This window comes from Daucus carota, chromosome 1, assembly GCF_001625215.2.
Source record: "Daucus carota subsp. sativus chromosome 1, DH1 v3.0, whole genome shotgun sequence".
Lineage (NCBI taxonomy): Eukaryota > Viridiplantae > Streptophyta > Magnoliopsida > Apiales > Apiaceae > Daucus > Daucus carota.
Genome location: NC_030381.2, coordinates 17,609,715 through 17,630,333, shown reverse-complemented (window position 1 = coordinate 17,630,333; position 20,619 = coordinate 17,609,715). Strand labels below are relative to the sequence as shown.

Sequence of the window (20,619 nt, the reverse complement as noted above, 5' to 3'; positions counted from 1 at the left end):
TAGAGAGGATGTGCAAAGCAAATTCAAGTACAAAGAAAAGAAATTATAAGGATCAAGTCAAAATTAAACACCGTCAAACAAAAATCATAGTCTAGGATAACATGCTCAAGTGTCACACCAGAACCTAGTCTATGAAAAAGAGGGCCAAGTACTGCACATCAAAAATTCATATTTTAGGATCAAACACTGCAGCACAAGCCAGATTCAACCATGATTTATCATGTGCAACACAAGTACGGATATAAACTCAACAAGGTCTCAGAACCAATGTTCTGTAATCAGAGAAACTTGAAATGTCAGCATAATAAAACTAAAACCTCACAAACTAGTCGAAAATTTTGAATTTTACTGAGCAATCAGTTGTCTGCGCCCATCTCCTTGCGCTTCAGTTCTAGTGCTATGTGCTCATTCTCGAGCTTCATCCTCTCATTTTCCATTTTCATCATCTCCAGCTCCCTGTCTCTTTTCCTGCAAGTTTTTTGCCACTCGAACCGTTCTTTCTCCAATTCTAACATCTGCGCCTGAATCTGTAGCTTCTGTCTTTCAATCTGCATCGAGTGATGTTCCATACACTGTTTTTGCGACAAGTTTGCATTCACACCTTGTGGTAATACTTGATTCATATCAACAGGAGCAATTTGTGCCTGAGAGCTGAAACCTTTGTTACAATCTAAAGAAGTGAGGGAATTACCATAGGCATTACTTTCATGACCCTGACATTGTTTTACTCTCTTCATAGAAGCCCCTGGGATCCCATATGTTTCCCTGCGCTCCCCTTGAGATGCATGCCTGTCCAGAGAATTAGCCTGCTCTTCCATCTCAATGTCTTGATCATCATTATCAATGTCATTGTGTGGGTGCTTCCTTGCTTCATTGGTCTCATGATCATCTTTACTTCTAAGAGCCAACCTCAAAGAATATTGCAATTCAGGATCTGGAGGCAGATGCAGGCGATTCCCATTATGATAAGAACACATCTCTTCATAGTACAAATGCTTTGAACTAAGAATCTTTCTAACCTCCTCTTTCAGTTTCTCTGGTATGTGATCCAACACCTCCAAGAGTGAGTTATTCTCAACAACCTCACAAGTTGTTCCCCGCCCAAGGATCTCATTCAGTCTCTTGTACCTTTTATTAAGATCGTTAAACTTATCCTCACACTGTTGAGGTGAAACAAAATGGCCCCTTTCAGCCATGACCTTCGAAACTGATTTCCATTTACCTTTTTTCTGCAAATTGGCATATTTCCTTCTTGCCCCACCACCAGACTCAGCAGCCACTTCCTCGCCTATGTACGAAACAGCTGTTATCATTAGCCTCACCATTACATCAGTCCATTTCACACGATGCCAGTGCGGGACATTATTTCCTCTACTCCCATAACTGTGACCGTCAGCAGCATCATCTGTAAAACTGGGCTCCTCATCACTTGCGGAATGCTTGCCCCTAGAATATTCAGCCATTGAAATTGTCTGATCATAGTCTTGCCTGCCTCCAGTTGCGTGGGGAAAATTGTCATGGATTGATGGATGAGGAATGCCCCCTTGCCCGCAATCAGACTGCTGCTGCTGTTGCTGCTGCTGCTGCTGATGTTGTTGCAGTGAAGATGGTTGTTGATGATGGTGTACTCCCAAACACCCCTGCAAGTCAAGTCCCCCTCCTCCTCCATAAGCCCCCATTCCCGAAAACATATTTCCTGATTGCAAATTCCCTTCCATTTCTCGCCCCCAATGACTAGAAACAAACTTAAAACAACCACCCTAATTCAGGCCTAATCTAATACCTTGACAGAACTATATGCCAATACATACAATCCCATCAATCACCAGTATCTCCAATCCATGTAATCCAAAACTCCATATAGTTATTCAATCTACAATGCACAAACAATCAAAACCTAGTTCATCTCCTACACCATAAGCTCATTTTCAAGAAACAATTCTAGAATCAAGCAACATATCAATCATGCAAAAAAGCAACATAAAAAAGACCCCTCTAAATCAAACACCAAAACACACACCACAATCATCAATAAAAATCAAAGAGGAACATGAAGAATATAAAGATACAATCTTTATAACTGCAAAATTATAAAGGTGCCTTTCCTTTTTTTATATATATAAAAAGAGCCTTTTTGAGTTGAGCTATTTAAAGGGTTGAAAGAAATAACCTTGATCAGTAAAAGCACACAAAAGTTGACAGCTGAGAAACAATCAAGGCCAAGTTCTTGAAAGTAAGCTCCAAGAGTGTGGTGAAGACCAAAAAGTACAGAGCTTCAGAGAAGATGGAGAAAATAAGAAAATTCTGTGATATATTAATATCATATAGTATTATATATTTAAGTGATTGTACGGATGAAAAAAAATGAGAATGCAGATTCAATGAATGGGGAGGATTTGATGGGGCCAGTTCAATTTTTTATAATGAAACACCTACAGAAGAAAGGCAGAAGAGGCCAAAAGCTGGTGTATATCTACACTCAAGAACATGAATGAAACAAAAACATAGGGGAACACAAAAGTGTACAGCCCAATATGTATCACAGTTGCAGTTGCGGTACTAATAAAAAGTTGGAAGATGCGGGGGCCGTTTGGGCAAACTTAAAAAAGGTGACTTTTTGCTTAAACTGCAGAAGTGAATAAGAAGTGAGAAATAAATAAGTGAATAAAATGTTTGGAAAAGAAGCAGAAGTTCTGAGAGAGAAGCTAACATTTCCAGCTTCTTAAAAGTGATTCTGCTTATTTACACAAACGGGTCAAGAAAAGCAGAAGTCAGAAGCAGCGTCTGCTTCTCTTAAACAAACAACCCCGTAATCATGGATTTTGCACGGTGTTACTTGGATTTCCTTACAATCTCAAAATTTGGTAAATATATTGTCTAATTCTATAAAAATTAAAAGTAGATAATAATATTTGATTTGAAAATAAGTAGTCTTTAATCCGTAAAATATTTAAAATTTTCATAATAATCTTTGATGATAAAAGATTATATATTCATGTTTTAATTTTGAAAAAAATGCAAGAAATCCTAAACCAAAATTCTATATACACGTTATCATTTATTATTATGATAATTAGCATATAACTTTGAAACCTGTGCGATATGAACCAACGTTACAACTGTGTGAGATAAGAACCTGTCATTTATAAAAATATATTTTATGATTATTTACTTTAGTTAATATTTTAATTTGGATTTTTGATGATACATCTGTTTTTATTAATTTTAAATATTATTTTATTATGAAAACTGACTAATAATATCCATATTTCCCGTAAAAACATATTCATAGTACAAAGAGACCTTTATTTAACTCATTTTAACATGATATAAATCGTACTAACACAATATAATTCGAATATCGAAAGTGTATACTAGCATTGGTTAGTCTAGTCCAAATCTAAGAAACCAACCTTAAGTGTCTCCCAAAAGATACCTATGATAAAACCAGGCCCGGCTCAATCAAAGAAGAGGCCCTGTGCTAAATTTAAATTTGGGGCCCATTTATTGAAAAAAAAATATACACTAAACCAAAAAATTAACTGCATTCTTAACAGAAATATCAAACTTTTATTACATTGATCATAACTTCACAATAGTTTACATATTTTATTTGAAAAGTGACATCCTTCGAAAACTTTTCGATGCAAAATCATCAACTAAATATTCATATTCTACATATTGTAAGAGATCACTTTCAATTGCTATCATCGCTAATTCATTAAGTCTTTCCTGTAGCATTGTGGAGCGCATGTAAGTCTTCAGCAACTTCAGTTTTGAAAAACTCCTCTCTGCAGATACAACAGTCACAAGAATAGTCAATAAAATTCTATAAGCAATAAACCCATTGGGGAAACAATCAAATCTTTCAAATATTTTAAAACATTAGTAGCTCCTACAATGTCAGCAGGAAGAAAGTCTCTAAGCAATTTCAATTCCATATATAAGTCATTCCCATCAATATCAGATAACTCATCATTTTTTAGTGCATTTTCTATTTGAACACATGAATTTTTCAAACTCTTATCATCCAATGACTTAAACTTTTTATAAGTAAACAAGAACCCAAAAATATTTTCATAATTTTTGTATTCCTCAAATCTTCTATTTAGAGAACTAAGCGCTTGATCAACTATGTTAAGAAAATAATCAACTCTAAATTTTTCCTCTGCGGATAATGGAGCACTTGATGATGAGTCCAAATTTTCATCAAAGAACCTTTTCCTTCGAATTTCACGCTTTTGGGGAAATACAGGATCAACATTCTTTCAGTAGCAAGTTCTTTTGCACTATTTAAAGCATCGTTAAAACCAGTTTCTCTATAGTCCTCAAAAAATGATACTAACCCTTTTATTTTTTCAATAGCTACATCAACAAGCATGTCCTTTGATTGCAAAAATTTACTCACAATATTAACAGCATGTAATATTTCATACCAAATAATAATTGCAACTAAAAATTCAAAATCACCAAGCTCATTCATTGCTAACGATTTAGATTCACTCTTCACTTTTGAATCATTATCAATATCCGCTACTTGAAGCAAAGCTTCTCGTATATCTAACATTCGAAATCTTATAGCTTTGACACTCTCAACACGAATCTCACAACGAGTAGATGATAATGACTTTAAAGTCAATCCCACATTTTCTTTCAAAATTTACCATCTTTTTGTAGAACATGAAAAAATTGTGTATATGCGTTCTATAACTCCAAAAATATCTTTAGCTTTACCACATGTATTAGCCGTATCACATAATGTCAAGTTTAGACTATGACAACCTCAAGGAGTATAAAAAGCTGTAGAATTAATTTCCAATAATTTTTTTTGTACTCCTTGATGTTTTCCTTTCATATTTGAACCATTATCATAACCTTGTCTTCACACATCAAGTATAAGCATTTTTAATTCATTTTGTAAAACATCAAAAAGTCCTTGTCCAGTTGTATCATTCACATCCAAAAAATCCTAAAAAAGATTCTTCAACAGTAATAGGATTCGATGAGACATTCACATATCTTAATATCAAAGACATTTGCTCTTGGTGACTTACATCGGGTGTACAATCAAGTATCACAGAGAAATATTTTGCACGTTTTACTCTTCTAATGATTTCACTTTTAATTGCAGAACCAAGCAAAATTATCAACACATTTTGAATTGAGTTAACTAGATAATGAATATAAATATCATCATTAGTGATACGACTAACATGTTCTTGGATAATTGGGTCATACTCAGCTAACATTTCAATTAAACCTAAAAAGTTACCATTGCTTTTTTCATATAATCTTTTTTTTGGAACCATGAAATGACAAATTATTCTTAGCTAAAAATTTAAAAACTGAGAAGATTCTTTGTTAGGAATATGTGATACTTGATGATACAAAGTATTTTATTCTTACTTAGAATAAAATTACATGTAGCTGATCAATTGATTGCATGCTAAGGCAGTATCAATTGATCAGATTAACCCATCAACGGATGATGAGGTACTGTAACAAAGCTTGAGTATCTTAGCAGTTGATGTAATAATAATGTGTACTTTTAGATTAGCAGTTGATCTATCAATGGATGTTTAGATAGGGTGACATAATTGTAAATATGAGAAGTCATGTAATCTATCCAAGTGAAGTGAAGATCGATCGCTAATTATGAAGTATCAATGGCTAATTTGGAGGAAACTATCAATCACTACATCAACTCCATTATCCCATAATTCAATGAAGACTGTCAACTGCTATTTCAGAATATTATCAATCGATAATATTAGCAATTGACTATCAGCAATTGACAGCTACAAGTCAGGTAAAAGACAAAGAGCACATGGGTTGATGTGACAGATGCTGCACCAGCTTTGGAAGCTAAACCAAAAGCAATTTAGTCAAATATTGACAACTCTAACTTATTGTTTGTATTGTCTAAATAACAATTGGTATCAGACCCGGGCTTCTAACATACAAGAAGTTTCAGATCCTAAAGACAATCAACAATGGGAAGAAGGGATGAAGGAGTCAAGATTCCAATGCTGGTCAAAGAACACTACTTTCATTGGAAAGTAAAAATGAGGATGCATCTTCTCTCCTTAGATCCTAGCTACATCAACTGTATTGAGAAAGGACCACATGTTCCAGTCAAAATCAATACTGCCCTGAGACTTGATGGAAGTGAAGCAGAAGATGTTGAAGTGCCTAAAAATCCTTCTGAGTTTACTAAAGAAGATGAGAAAGAAGTGCACAAGGATAACAAGGCTATGAACATTCTTTTTAATGGTATTGATGATGATATGTTTGATAGCGTTATCAATTGCCCTACTGCAAAAGAAGTGTGGGACACTATTCAAACTCTATGTGAAGGCACTGATCAAGTTAGGGAAAACAAGATGCAACTGTTTGTCCAACAGTATGAGAGCTTTCATTCTAAATCTGGGGAATCTCTAAATGATTTATTTAACAGATTTCAAAAACTGTTAAATGGATTAAAGTTGTATGGTAGAAAAAAGGACTCAAATCTCAAATTCTTGAGAGCCTTGCCTAGAGATTGGAAACCTATGACTGTTGCTTTAAGACAAGCTCAGAATTTTAATGAATACTCTCTTGACAAACTCTATGGTATTCTTAAGACTTATGAGCTTGAAATACAGCAAGATGAAGAACCGGAAAAGAACTCCAAGAGGGAGAAAACTGTGGCTCTTGTAGCAGAAAAGGAAAAGGAAGAGGAAGAGGAGAAGGCATTAAAATCTGTGATTGCTGCAAAGGTCTCAAGCAGCTTTGCTTGTGAAGGAAAGAAGGATGATGGAAAGAAGAAAGCAAAAATCATTGAAGAAGATGAAGAATCTTCAGCTCAACATAAGCTAGATGACCTTGATGAGCATCTAGCATTTCTTGCCAGAAAATTCTCCAAGCTCAAGTTCAAACGAAATGCTGTCAGCTCTAGACCATTCAACACAGGAAATCAATCCAAACCATCTGGTATGGTTGATAGATCAAAATTCAAGTGTTTCACTTGTGGTCTACCTGGACACTTCTCTAATTAGTGCAGAAGACCTTCTGCTGAAAAGAAAGGATCTTCTTCAGAAAATGTGGATTACAGAAGAAAGTATTTTGATCTACTCAAGCAAAGCAAGGAGAAGGCACTCATAACTGAGGATGGTGACTGGGCTGCTGATGAAGGAGATTCTGACAATGAGGAACATGTCAATCTTGCCTTGATGGCAATTAGAGATGAAGCTGATTCTTCCACCACCAGCAATGGACAGGTTAAAACCACCAACACATCTGATCTCTCTAAGTCTGAATGCAAACAAATCATTGATGACATGTCTAATGAAATCTATAATCTTATAGTCTCTCTTAAATCTCTAATAAAAGAAAATATTAGAATTAAATGGACTAATGATTTGCTTGCTGAAAGAAATGGAAAGCTTGAGACTGAATTAACCCAAATGGATAAAATCAAAAAGTCTTCTGAGCTTGCCAAAGATGAGTTGCTGGCTGCTCTGAAAAGAGAAGAAATTCTCAAGAAGCAACTGGAAAGGGAACAAGAGATAATTGCTAAATGGAAAGATTCTAGGAATGTTCTTGAGAACATGTGCTCCACACAAGTTCTTAAGGAATCATGTAAAAATTCCTGGAGAAAGGACAAAAAGTTGTTAGATGAATCTGATCTCTTAGTGGATAGTGATCATCCATTGATAGATACTCAATCAACGGATGAAAGCTATCCATTGAAAAATCAAACAGCAGTTAATGACAACAAACTCAAGAAGTTGGATAAGAAGTATGGGCCCATCAATAAAAATTTTGTGAAGGAATCTGGTAGTTCCAAGAAAATTGAAAGGGAAGGTATTGGTCACAGTGAAGTAAGAATGGAAGCTGGAAAAGGAAAGAAGAAGAGCTCTAGGAATGGCAAAGTTGGGATCAATAAAAAGAATGATTGCACACCTGACAAAAATGCTGTTAGAAAAACTTGCTCTAAATGTGGTAGTGTTAATCATCTTGCTGTTAACTGCAAAAATGCTCTATCTGATCATTGCATGCATAATCCTATGATGAATGCTCACATGTCTTATATGCCCATGTTTCCTCATGCTCCCATTCAATATGCTAATATGCCTAATCCATTCTTTGGTGCATTTAACATGTCTGATGTGCCAAATCTTCATGATAACATGAATCATGCTTATGTAAATCAATTTTCTGTGAACTCTACTAATGTTGGTTCCTCTAACTCTGCTGTGATGCCTAAAGTTAAGAAGATTAATTCTGAGGATGAAGTTGTTTCCAAACCCTCTAAATCCAAGGAAATTAATTCTTCTAAACCAAAGGTTGTGTCTAACAAAACTGGACCCAAGACTGCTTGGGTACCAAATCAACTTAAATTGTTTTGAATCTGTGCAGGGAAGAAGAAAGAATCTTTGGTATCTTGATAGTGGTTGCTCAAGGCACATGACTGGAGATTCTACCCTGCTCAGCAAGTTTGAGGAAAGGGCTAGCCCAAGTATAACCTTTGGAGATGACAGCAAAGGATTTACTCTTGGAGATGGCATAATTTCAAAAGGGAATGTCATCATTGACAATGTTGCATTAGTGAAAGGGCTTAAGCACAATCTGCTTAGCATCAGTCAACTATGTGACAGAGGACATCAAGTTTGGTTCTCAACAGAAGCCTGTGTTATCTCTAATAAGAAAGATAACAAAGTGGTTTTAACTGGAAATAGGAAGGGAAATGTCTACATAGCTGATTTCAACTCTAGCAGTGCAGATTCTCTCACTTGCTTGTTCAGCAAAGCAACTTTGGATGACAGCTGGCTATGGCATAAGAAATTTTCCCATTTGAATTTCAAGGCCATGAATGACCTTCTGAGAAAAGATCTTATTAGAGGACTGCCAAAGTTGGAATTTTCCAAGGATGGTCTTTGTGATGCTTGTCAAATTGGGAATCAAAGAAAGTCCTCTTTCAAAAGCAAACTGAAATCCTCAATTGATAGACCTCTACAGCTTCTTCATATGGATTTGTTTGGACCAGTCAACATCATGTCCATTTCAAAGAAGAAATACTGTCTTGTGATTGTGGATGATTTTACAAGATTTACTTGGACTTATTTTCTTCATACCAAGGATGAAGCAAGTGAAATCATCATCAATCATATTAAGATAGTTGACAACATTGATCTAGTAAGAAAAGTCTCAAGGATCAGAAGTGATAATGGAATTGAGTTCAAAAACTCTACTATGAAGAGTTTCTGTGAAGATATGAGTTCTCTGCTGCAAGAACTCCTCAACAAAATGGTGTAGTTGAAAGGAAGAACAGAACTCTTATTGAAGCTGCTAGAACAATGCTTGAAGAATCAAAGTTGCCAACTTAATTTTGGGTTGAGGCTGTCAACACAGCATGTTACACTCAAAATATCTCTCTGATAAATCAAGCACAAGGAATGACCCCCTATCAATTGTTTAAAGGAAAGAAGCTAACATTGAACTTCCTACATGTCTTTGGATGCAAATGTTTTGTGTTAAGAAATCAAGGTGAGAATCTTGGTAAATTTGAAGCAAAGGCAGATGAGGGTATATTTGTTGGATATGCTGTTGGAAAAGCCTATAGAGTTTATAACCTAAGATTAAACATTGTTCTGGAATCTGTCCATGTAATGTTTGATGACAAGAAAATTCAAGGCTTAGATGATGAAGGATTTCATGATGTTCTTCAATTTGAAAATGAAACTGAAGGAGTAATAGAACTGGAAAGTGATGATGATGATTGTGTTGAAAACATGATTTTCTGGTACACATCCTCCATCAACTGGTAATAAGTTACCAAATAACAGAACAGCAGTTGATGTAACTCAGTCTACATCAATGGCTAATGACTTATCCAATACTAGTCCTTCAATGGCTAGTAGTTCAAGGTACATACACTTAGGGGGAGCTTCTCAAAATGAAACTGACTTTACAAATGAAGCCAGTTCATCTAGATCAAATCTTCCCCCACAAAGAAAATGGACAAGGGATCATCCCTTTGAGCTTATTATTGGAGATGCAGCTGCTGGTGTCAAAACTAGAAGAACAACTATGGATGAATGTCTATACAGCAGCTTTCTATCACAGGAAGAACCTAAAAAGGTTGAAGAAGCTCTTCTTGATCCTGACTGGATTCTAGCCATGCAAGAGGAGCTAAATCAGTTTGAAAGGAACAAAGTGTGGAAGCTGGTACCCAAACCAAAAGATAGAGCAATTGTTGGTACAAGATGGGTATTCAGAAACAAGATGGATGAAAATGGTGTGGTGACAAGGAACAAAGCAAAACTAGTTGTTAAGGACTACTGTCAAGAAGAAGGAATAGATTATGATGAAAAATTTGCTCCTGTAGCCATACTTGAAGCAATCAGAATTTTTCTTGTTTATGCTGCTCATGCCAATTTCAAAGTCTATCAGATGGATGTCAAGAGTGCCTTTCTGAATGGTGAGCTTGAAGAAGAAGTCTTACGTCAGCCACCTGGTTTTGAAGATCCAAATTTTCCAAAATTTGTATATCTTCTCTTGAAAGCTCTCTATGGACTGAAGCAAACACCTAGAGGGTATGACACTTTATCACAGTTTCTTCTTGAGAATCACTTCACAAGAGGTACTGTAGATAAAACTTTATTTTATAGAAATGTTAATGGTTCTAGTATATTTGTTCAGATTTATGTGGATGACATAATATTTAGGTCTACAAATGAGAAATTTTGCAAAAAGTTTGCCAAGCTAATGCAAAGTAAATATGAAATGAGCATGATGGGAGAATTGACTTACTTTCTTGGTTTGCAAGTCAAACAAGTCAGTGATGGCATATTTATCAGTCAAACTAAATATGTCTATGACTTATTGAAAAAGTTTGATCTTATAAATTGCTCAACTGCTAAAACTCCCATGGCCACTGCCACTAAACTTGAATTGAATACTAAGGAAAAGAAAGTGGACATTTCAAGCTATAGGGGCATGGTTGGCTCACTTTTATATTTAACAGCCAGTAGACCTGATATAATGTTTGCCACTGGTCTTTGTGCTAGATTCCAAGCTGATCCTAGGGAATCTCATTTGATAGCAATTAAAAGGATTTTCAGATATCTCAAGGGTACTCCAAATCTTGGCATTTGGTATCCTAGAGATTCTGGTTTTGACTTTATTGGTTTTTCAGATGCTGATTATGCAGAGTGTAGAATTGACAGAAAAAGCACCACTGACATGTGTCAATTTCTTGGAAATAAGCTGGTTTCTTGGTTTAGCAAAAAGCAGAACTCAGTTTCTACATCAACTGCAGAAGCTGAATATATTGCAGCTGGAAGTTGTTGTGCACAGATTTTATGGATGAAAAATCAATTAGTGGATTATGGATTGAAAATCTCCAAAATCCCTATTTTCTGTGACAACACAAGTGCTATTGCCATAACTGAGAATCCAGTGCAGCACTCAAGAACAAAACACATTGACATCAGGTATCATTTCATTAGGGAACATGTGATGAATGGAACAATTGAGCTCCATTTTGTTCCCAGTGAAAAGCAACTAGCAGATATTTTTACCAAACCACTTGATGAATCTACATTCTCAAGATTAGTAAGTGAACTTGGTATGTTAAATTTCTCTAGTTAATTTTTTACTTTATTTTATGCAGCCTGTGATATGTGACATATGGGATATTGTGTTATCTTAATCTGAATGACCACTATCAATCGCTATTTTAGAAATTGATAGTGTGTCACATATCACTGGATAAGTGAATGAAATTTTGACATATCAATGGCTCTTTTATTTAGCCGTTGATATATTAAAATATCAACCGCCAGTTCCTAATTAATTATCGATCGATATATACATACACGTGTGTATATATATCAGTTGATGACGCTTGGCTACTTTTGAACGGTTACTTCATTTACTTTTTACTGAGAGTATAAATAGTTTGCCTTTAATTTTATTTCACTTTACATCTGCATTTGAAAACTCTTAACTCTCTTCTCTCTCTAATCTCTCTCGAGCCCTAATCTTCTCTTCAAGTTCTCTCATCAAATGGCATCTATAGTGAAGGTTACAAGTGCTACTGGGTTCATCTACGAGCAAAATAATCATGTGGCGTATGTCGACAAGACGGGCAACAAGACTGCAGCCTTTCATACTGTAATGGACTTCATTAAAGAATGCAAGTTCTCGTATGCTATGCTTCATGCTCCAACTATCTTCTGTGAAATTGTGGAGCAAATGTGGACCTCTGCCAGGTATGATTCTGGAACTAAAACCCTCACTGTTATGATTAATGATGTTAATTATAACATAAATGGTGAGACTGTTAGGGTTGCTCTTAAACTTCCTTCCACTGATAGAATGCCTACTGATGATGAGATTGTTAGGATGCTTAGAGATATGCATTATAATGGTGATTTGTCTAACTTAGGACAAATTCTTAGGCGCCATATGCGCAAAGAATGGAGTTTTCTTTGTGATTCCTTTATTAAGGTGTTTTCTGGTAAAGTATCTAATTATGATGCCTTTACTATGTCTATGCAAACTATGTTCCATATGCTCTTAACTGATGAATATTTCAATATTGGTGACTTAGTTTTATTTGAGATTGTAGCTAAGTTAGGTCCTCATGAGGACATTCCTAGGAATATTTATTTTGCTAGATTCTTGATGATTATGGCTAACCATCTTGTCAAGAACTTAGCAATAGCACAGCCAGACAACACTTTGGATTGCTGGGTGCAAAGCAAGAGGGTGTGCAGTGATTTGATGAGGATACTTGCTAATGATCAAGTACCCTTGTCATTACCATCACCGATGCAGGTACCTTCTGTTCCTACTACTTCCTCCAGTCTTCAAATTTTTTCTACTTTTAGTGCAGCAATGGAAGTTGAGAACCCACAACTTCCTACCCAAGCTGTCAAACCCAAGAAAGTATCTAAATCCAAATCTAAGAAACCCACCTCTGGTGTCTCCCAAAAGACACCAGTTGTAACAACTACCACACAACCCGAGGGGAGTGTGAAGGAGGTAAGTGGTGAGGGGAGGGGTGAACATCAAAGAAGCCCCCAGGATAAGGAAGGTGAGGTAAGTGAAATCCAGCCAAGCCATCCCACATCTTCTCAAAAAGATGTGGTGATTAATATGGAAATTAACACATCTCTGGTGACATCTTCCCAAAAAGATGTCACTATTGAAAAGAGCTCTCCTCCAAGAGCACAGAACAAAAGGGGAAGGGACACTGACCAAACACCTCCCAAAACCTTTTCAAGGAGAACCAAAAAGAGGGCACTTGACACACACACCTCTGTACAGTCCAAAATCACAGATTTTGTGACAGTACAAAACCTTTCTCAAATTCAGTTTGATGTGGCTCCAGCAAATGTGGAGTCACAGCCCCCTCAAGTTGAAACACTTTTTCCAAGAACAGACTTCCAAATGGAGGAAGTTGATTTACTATACAACTTCCCCCACCCAAATTCTCCAACTCTGCACTTGGAGAATCCAATCTCTAAAATTGATGATCATCCTTCACAGGATTTGTTGGGTCATCAATCTGTTCCTTCTCTAACAACTAGTGAAGTTGTGGAATTACCAAATCCCTCACTCTTCACAGACTCTCTAGTTGTCACTGCTAATGCATCAACTGCTAATCTTTTCACATCATCGATCGGTATTTCTCACCAATCAATAAGTGCAATTCTGTCAACGGATGTGCTTAACAGCAATCAGCCGTTGATGAATGACAATGTAGCATCAATGGCTATTCCTCAGCCATTGATAGAAGAAGTTCCACTAGCAGATGCCACTCAATTAGATCATCTTGCTGTCACAAGAGCTGCTAGTGAAGAACTTATCATTGTTACTGCACTCTTAGTATTGAGAGAAAGTGAGCTAGAGAAGAGGCTGTCTTGCAGACAGGCAAAAGGAGAGGCTGTGAGTGAGGGGCTGGGAATTTCTTCCTCCCAGGCAAAAGTAGAGCTTGTGTGTTCCACCTTAGAAGTTGAAGGTGAGCATGTGGTGAGCCAGGGTGAGACCCTGATGCAAGAAAATAGAGAAAATGAGAGCAATGCAGGTACAGGAGACATATGGTTAGAAGCTGCTGTGGACTTCTTGGATGCTTCTCACTTTGTTCATCCAGTGTCAGCCTATCAAGTTATGGCTGGCCAATCCAATGTCCAAGCAGAGGAGACTTTTTGTTAGGGTTATACTGAAATATTCATTTGAAGTATATAACAATTATATGAGAATCTTGAATGCATGTTTTCACATTATCTGTATATTATATATTGTAGACAATCTAGTATCAAATGGGATAGCAGAGGATTAGATTGTCGAGTTTCTTATATAATATAATAAAGGTTCACAGTCGAGGTGGTGTTAGACAAACCACTGGAACGGCTGAAGTATTATTTGGAAATAGTTTATCTTGACTATTGAATAATACTTGTATACTTTGTGTATATTGAACGGGATCAAAATAGTAAAATAATTGTTTCTTTAATTCTGACAATAAAGAACTAAGATTCTATGATGTTATTAATGCTTAAGTTCTTAATCCGGATATAGTGATTGACACTTGTATTTAATGCACATGCCTTGACTCATAAGTTAAGTAATTTATTTTAAATTACGAATTTATGTATTGGGCAATGACATTATATACAGAGTGGGATATTGACTATAGAAGGAAACCATGTCCGAAAAATATATTCGGGTGATGATGTCCTCTTGAAAGCTCATAAAGATAATTATGCTTTAGTCCTGGAGGCAGATTTGTTCTTGCATAATTATAAGGTTGAGTGGATGATCAAGAATAAAAGATATTGATTAAAATAATTGTCAGAAATTAATTTAATTAATGGACATGCGATATCTTAAACATGGGGAATTTATAAGCAATTAATATGAGAGCCGAATTAAATAATTAATTTACGGAATTAGGAAAGGTAGTGCAAATATTAATTCTTTAGTGGATTGAATTAATATTTAATGACATTGGGCCTGACCCGGAATGTCATTGGAAGGCCTGACCTAATGGTCCATGATCCCTACTGTAGCCTATATATATTCTCGTTCTCCTAAAGCTGAAAGACACACCAAAACGAATTCATCCTAGAGTTTGAGAGAGGCAGACGTTTTTCTCAAGGAGACAGCTAGGATTTTGGGTTTTCGGAGCTTTAAGGAGAGGCACACCTTGGGAGATCGAAGGCCACACTTCGTCCAAGGAGAATCAGGGAATACAGTAGAAGACGTGGATTTGAATCGCTTGCGCCGTAGCGATTAAGGTTAATATTCTGTTCGAACTTTTAATTAGTATCATAAAACGCAGGGCCAAGGTCCGATTGTTCCTACAATGGCATCAGAGCGAGGTTGCGGTTCTGCGTTTTATGATATGTAGTCCATGTCATGATTATATATATGCATGTATGTAGTGGTTCGGTGATGCAGGTTGTTATCCACTATTATGGCCATGTTTTAATTATGTGTTTTGGATCCCACGTGGTTTATCGTGGTTATTCTGTTATGTTTGGATTCCACGTGGTTTATCGTGGCTGTTGTAAATCACGAGGGTTGATCGTGATAGTTTTGATCTTGTAATTCAATTTGTAATTGTTTTAGATTATGATCTGTTGTAATAGAATAGGCTGGTTCGTCTGTACAATTTGTATGTAATTGTTTGATCAACGGGGCTGCAAGAAACAAGGATCTTCCGCTGCTGCGATTAGGGTTTCGGGGGGTGCTGCACTGTTTTGGCCGTAACTTTTGCATAGGATGTCCGATTTGGGCGAACGAGCACTTTTCGGAGACGGCAGAACGAGACAGAGGTAGTTATAACCCGGCAAAGCTTGGTTGAGGTGTTTTCGAGGCTGTTTTCGGAATTTTTCGAGGCATTCTTAGGCCGTTTAGGCCTCCAAACGGGCTCTCGAAGTCTTCTGGAATCTTTCGAAGGATGACTTCGAAGCTGATTTTTCCGGGGCCATAATAGTGGATGTGTTTTATTATGATTTACATAATCCTTGATTATTGTCATTATGTGTTTCTTGTCTTTGTTGTTATGCCAAGTGATACTAACCCTTCGCATGCTAGAATGACATGGACATAAGGATGTTTTCCATTAATGCGTTAATCATGATAGTATGCTGCCATGTTATGTGTTCTTTGTGTTGCTATGACCATGATAGTATGCATGTGGACTTCGAAGAACTAACATAGGGCGATGCATCTAGATTAAAATCCTCAAAGTAAATTCTAAGTGGGAGAGGGAATTAATATGATATTAAATCCCATGGTCTCCATCATTGTTTGTATGTAATTTAACATACAGACGAATATAAATTATGTATACGTCATCCATCGTGGCATGTAATTTATGGTGTCTAGAATGTTATAGATATTACTGGAACAAACTTCTTAAATTAATACGAATAGATACGAATTTTCATTATCTCTGATTTGGGACGATTTCTAAGGCTTATGGGTATTAAGTGAGACCGATGTGACTCCTCCACTGCCTAGAAATCAAACCAGACACGAATATTGAATCGAAGTATTCTATTCAAGGAATATTGGAAGGTATACATGCCGCCCATCGTGGCGTACCAAGTTCCATAGGTTTCGGATAATTTAAGATTTGATGATGGTATACACTTAGCTATGAAAAATAATATAGACCACCCCAACGTGGCTTATTGTTTAGTAATAGGACCGAAGTAACGTTTAAACAAATTTAGGTGGTATACATGTCACCCATCGTGACGTACCAGAAACTTATGGTGTTTAAACGTTAGTGCATTTAATTTTAATAATTGTTAGAGGAACCAATAGGTCTTAATTTTTAATGCACCCTTCTTTATGTGTAATGTGATTTTTTCATGCATGATTCTCAGGATAAAATGGGCTTTAATCCACTGTTCACCATACTTAAGGATAACAAACTTACCGGACCTAACTATATTGAATGGAAACGTAATTTGGACATTGTGTTGACTGCTGAGGAGTACAAGTTTTGCACTTATGAACCCAAGCCTGAGCAGCCCGCTGCTGATGCTCCTGATGAGGAGAAAGAGTATTATAAGCAGTGGATAAAGGCTGATGAGATGTCGCGATGTTACATTCTGGCAGCAATGTCAGGTGTTTTGCAGCATCAGCATCAGGCTATGGCCACTGCTTCGGATATGCTCTTTAATCTGATAGAACTTTTTGGAGATCAGAATAGGGCTGCTAGGCAAGTAGCCATGAAGGCTTTAATGAACACTCAGATGGCTGAAGGTACACCTGTAAGGGATCATGTTCTCAAGATGATGTCACATCTGAATGAGATAGAGATCCTTGGTGCTGAGCTTGACGGGGAAACCCAGATTGACATTATCCTTATGAGCTTGCCCAAGAGTTTTGAGCAGTTCCGCTTGAATTACAACATGAACAAGAGGCAGTATAGTCTTGAGGAACTGCTGACAGAACTTCAGGCAGCTGAAGGATTATTTCGCCAGAGTGTTCAAGTGAATGTGGCTGAGAAAGTTTCTTCCTCTAAGCCGGAAGGCAATAAGAAGAAGAAAAAGGCTCAGACACAGAAAGCTATGAAGGCAGTGGGAGTTCAAGGTGGTGTGAAAAAGCCTAAGGGGAAGTGCTACCGGTGCAAGCAGTCGGGTCACTGGAAAAAAGATTGTCCTCTTCCTAAGAAGACAAACGATACTGGTATGTCTCTTTCTCTAGTTACAGAAACATTTGTAGCGGCTATATCTACGAGCACTTGGTGTGTAGATACTGGAGCCACTGATCATGTTTGTAACTCTATGCAGGGGTTCCAGCAATCCAGAATGCTTAAAGATGGTGAGATCTATGTGTTCATGGGAGATGCTACGAAAGTAGCAGTAGTTGCAGTAGGTGTTATTCATTTATCTTTTGGTTCTGATAGGATTTTGGTTTTGAACAATTGTCTTTATGTACCTTCTTTTAGAAGGAATTTGATTTCGGTTTCTAAACTTGCTATGGATGGTTATAATGTTTGTTTGGATCGTAATATTTCTATTATGATGAATAAACGGATTATATGTTCTGGTACATTGCAAGACAATTTGTATATAATTAATCCTAGTCAACCCGCACTGCAACTACAACATAGGGTATTGAACAACACATCTTCTACCTCTAATAAAAGAAAGGAACCTTCGAGTTTGAACCAAACATATCTTTGGCACTTGAGATTAGGTCATATTAACTTGAGGAGGATCAAAGACTAGTAGTAGACGGGCCTTTAAGCTCATTGGCAGTGGAGCCATTTCCAGTTTGTGAATCCTGCTTGGAAGGTAAAATGACCAATAGGCCTTTCAAGGCAAAGCGGAATAGAGCCAAAGAAGTGTTAGGATTGGTTCACTCTGATTTATGTGGACCTATGAATATCCAAGCAAGAGGTGGTTATGAGTATTTCATCACTTTTATTGACGATTATTCTTGATATGGGTACGTTTATTTGTTGCGCCGTAAGTCTGAGTGCTTTGAGAAATTCAAAGAGTACAAAGCTAAAACGGAGAAGCGACATAATAAAAGTATCAAGTCACTACGATCTGATCGTGGTGGCGAATACTTGCTTGGGGAATTCAGGGAATATTTATCAGAGAATGGGATAGATTCCCAGTTGACTGCACCAGGCACACCCCAGCAGAACGGTGTAGCAGAGAGAAGCAACCGGACTCTTTTAGAGAGTGTTAGATCGATGATGAGTTATTCGGATTTACCCAAGTCATTTTGGGGACATGCCTTAGAGACAGCAGCTTATCTTCTGAACTTAGTACCTTCTAAGTCGGTTCCTAAAACCCCTTTAGAATTGTGGACCGGGGACAAACCGAGTCTAAGACACATTCGGATATGGGGTTGTCCAGCACATGTGCTGAACAAGAACGCGACTAAGCTAGAATCCCGTACAGAAGTAAAGCTGTTTGTAGGCTACCCCATGGGAACAAAAGGTTATTTATTTTATAGTCCTAAGGATCGGGATGTCACTGTTAGCACCAATGCAAGATTCTTAGAGGAAGACTATATAATGAATCACAAACCCATGAGTAGTATCGTTTTAGAGGAACTAGTGGGAGGGACGAATAATGAACCTGTAGTACAAGTAGAACAACCACAGCAGACTGTGCAACCGGTTACTAATATCGCACTAGTTCCTCGTCGTAGTGGGAGGGTTGTTTGAACGCCCGACAGATTCATGTTTTTGGGAGAGTCTTCGGACTTGGTCTCTGGTGAACATGATGATGATCCCCGGACATACGAAGAGGCAATACAAGACAAAGATGCAAGTCTTTGGCAAAAGGCAATGGATTCTGAGATGGAATCAATGTATTCTAATCAGGCTGGGAGCTCTTGGAACCACCCAAAGGTGTAAAACCTATTGGACGTAAGTGGTGGGTCTACAAGAAAAAGAGGGGATCAGACAAAAAGGTGAAAGCCTGGAAAGCAAGACTTGTTGCGAAAGGGTATACTCAGAAAGAAGGTATCGATTATGAGGAAACCTTTTCGCCAGTAGTCATGCTTAAGTCAATCTGTATTCTTTTATCTATAGCAGCTCATCTCGATTATGAGATTTGGCAAATGGATGTCAAGACAGCTTTCCTTAATGGAAATCTTGAGGAAACCATCTATATGCAACAACCAGAGGGATTCATTAAAGAAGGCCGAGAGCATCTTGTGTGTAAGCTGAAGAGGTCTATTTATGGACTTAAACAAGCTTCTAGGTATTGGAACATTCGCTTTGATCAGGCAGTCCAGTCGTACGGATTTGATCAATGTCCAAGCGAAGCATGCGTGTATAAGAGATGTGAGGGAAATGCAGTGGTTTTTCTAGTGCTTTATGTTGATGACATTTTACTCATTGGAAACAATGTTAAGATGTTGTCTTCAATAAAGGCATGGTTGTTCAAACAATTTGAAATGAAGGACTTAGGTGAAGCAGCATACATCCTTGGGATCAAACTTATAAGGGATCGCAAGAAAAGGATGTTGGCTTTATCTTAGGAGCCCTACATAGATGACGTATTAGCTCGTTTTAACATGCAGGACTCCAAGAAGGGCAATTTACCCTTCAGACATGGAGTTACTCTATCAAAGAGGCAGTGTCCTTCGACACCTAAGGAAATAGAGAACATGAAGGCAGTTCCCTATGCTTCGGCATGTGGGAGCCTAATGTATGCAATGTTATGTACGAGGCCTGATATCTGCTTTGTCGTGGGCATGGTTAGCAGATACCAGTCAAACCCAGGACAAGAACATTGGAGTGCCGTAAAAGGCAATACTCAAGTACCTGCGAAGGACTAAGGAGTATATGCTAGTTTACAAGTCCTTTGATTTATTGCCTCTGGGATATACCGATTCGGATTTCCAAACAGATAAGGATAAGAGAAAGTCCACCTCGGGATGTGTTTTTACTTAGGGAGGTGGAGCCATAATATGGAGGAGTGTGAAGTAGAAATGCAATGCAGACTCAACCATGGAAGCCGAATATGTGGCAGCCTCTGAGGCAGCCAAAGAGGCTATATGGTTCCGAAACTTCCTGCTGGATTTGGATGTGGTTCCTAATTTGCCTCAGCAAATCACGATTTATTGTGATAATACTGG

At 37.3% G+C, this 20,619-nt stretch overlaps 1 protein-coding gene and 1 pseudogene across 1 annotated transcript; both read right to left on the bottom strand.

The window, feature by feature from the left end:
* Window positions 1–28: 28 nt before the first annotated feature.
* LOC108205358 (uncharacterized) lies at window positions 29–2,328 on the bottom strand. Its single transcript, XM_017375296.2, has 2 exons — window positions 2,171–2,328; window positions 29–1,873 (listed from the first exon to the last, which is right to left on the bottom strand). The coding sequence occupies exon 2, from the start codon at window positions 1,716–1,718 to the stop codon at window positions 357–359; it is 1,362 nt and encodes a 453-aa protein (XP_017230785.1). The 5' UTR covers window positions 1,719–1,873; window positions 2,171–2,328; the 3' UTR covers window positions 29–356.
* Window positions 2,329–3,609: 1,281 nt separating this feature from the next.
* LOC108218403 (uncharacterized) overlaps window positions 3,610–20,619 on the bottom strand; it is a 34,264-nt pseudogene continuing 17,254 nt past the window's right edge.

Coding starts and splice junctions, on each gene's coding strand:
- LOC108205358 (XM_017375296.2), bottom strand. CDS start 1,718: ATGGAAGGGAATTTGCAATCAGGAAATATGTTTTCGGGAATGGGGGCT.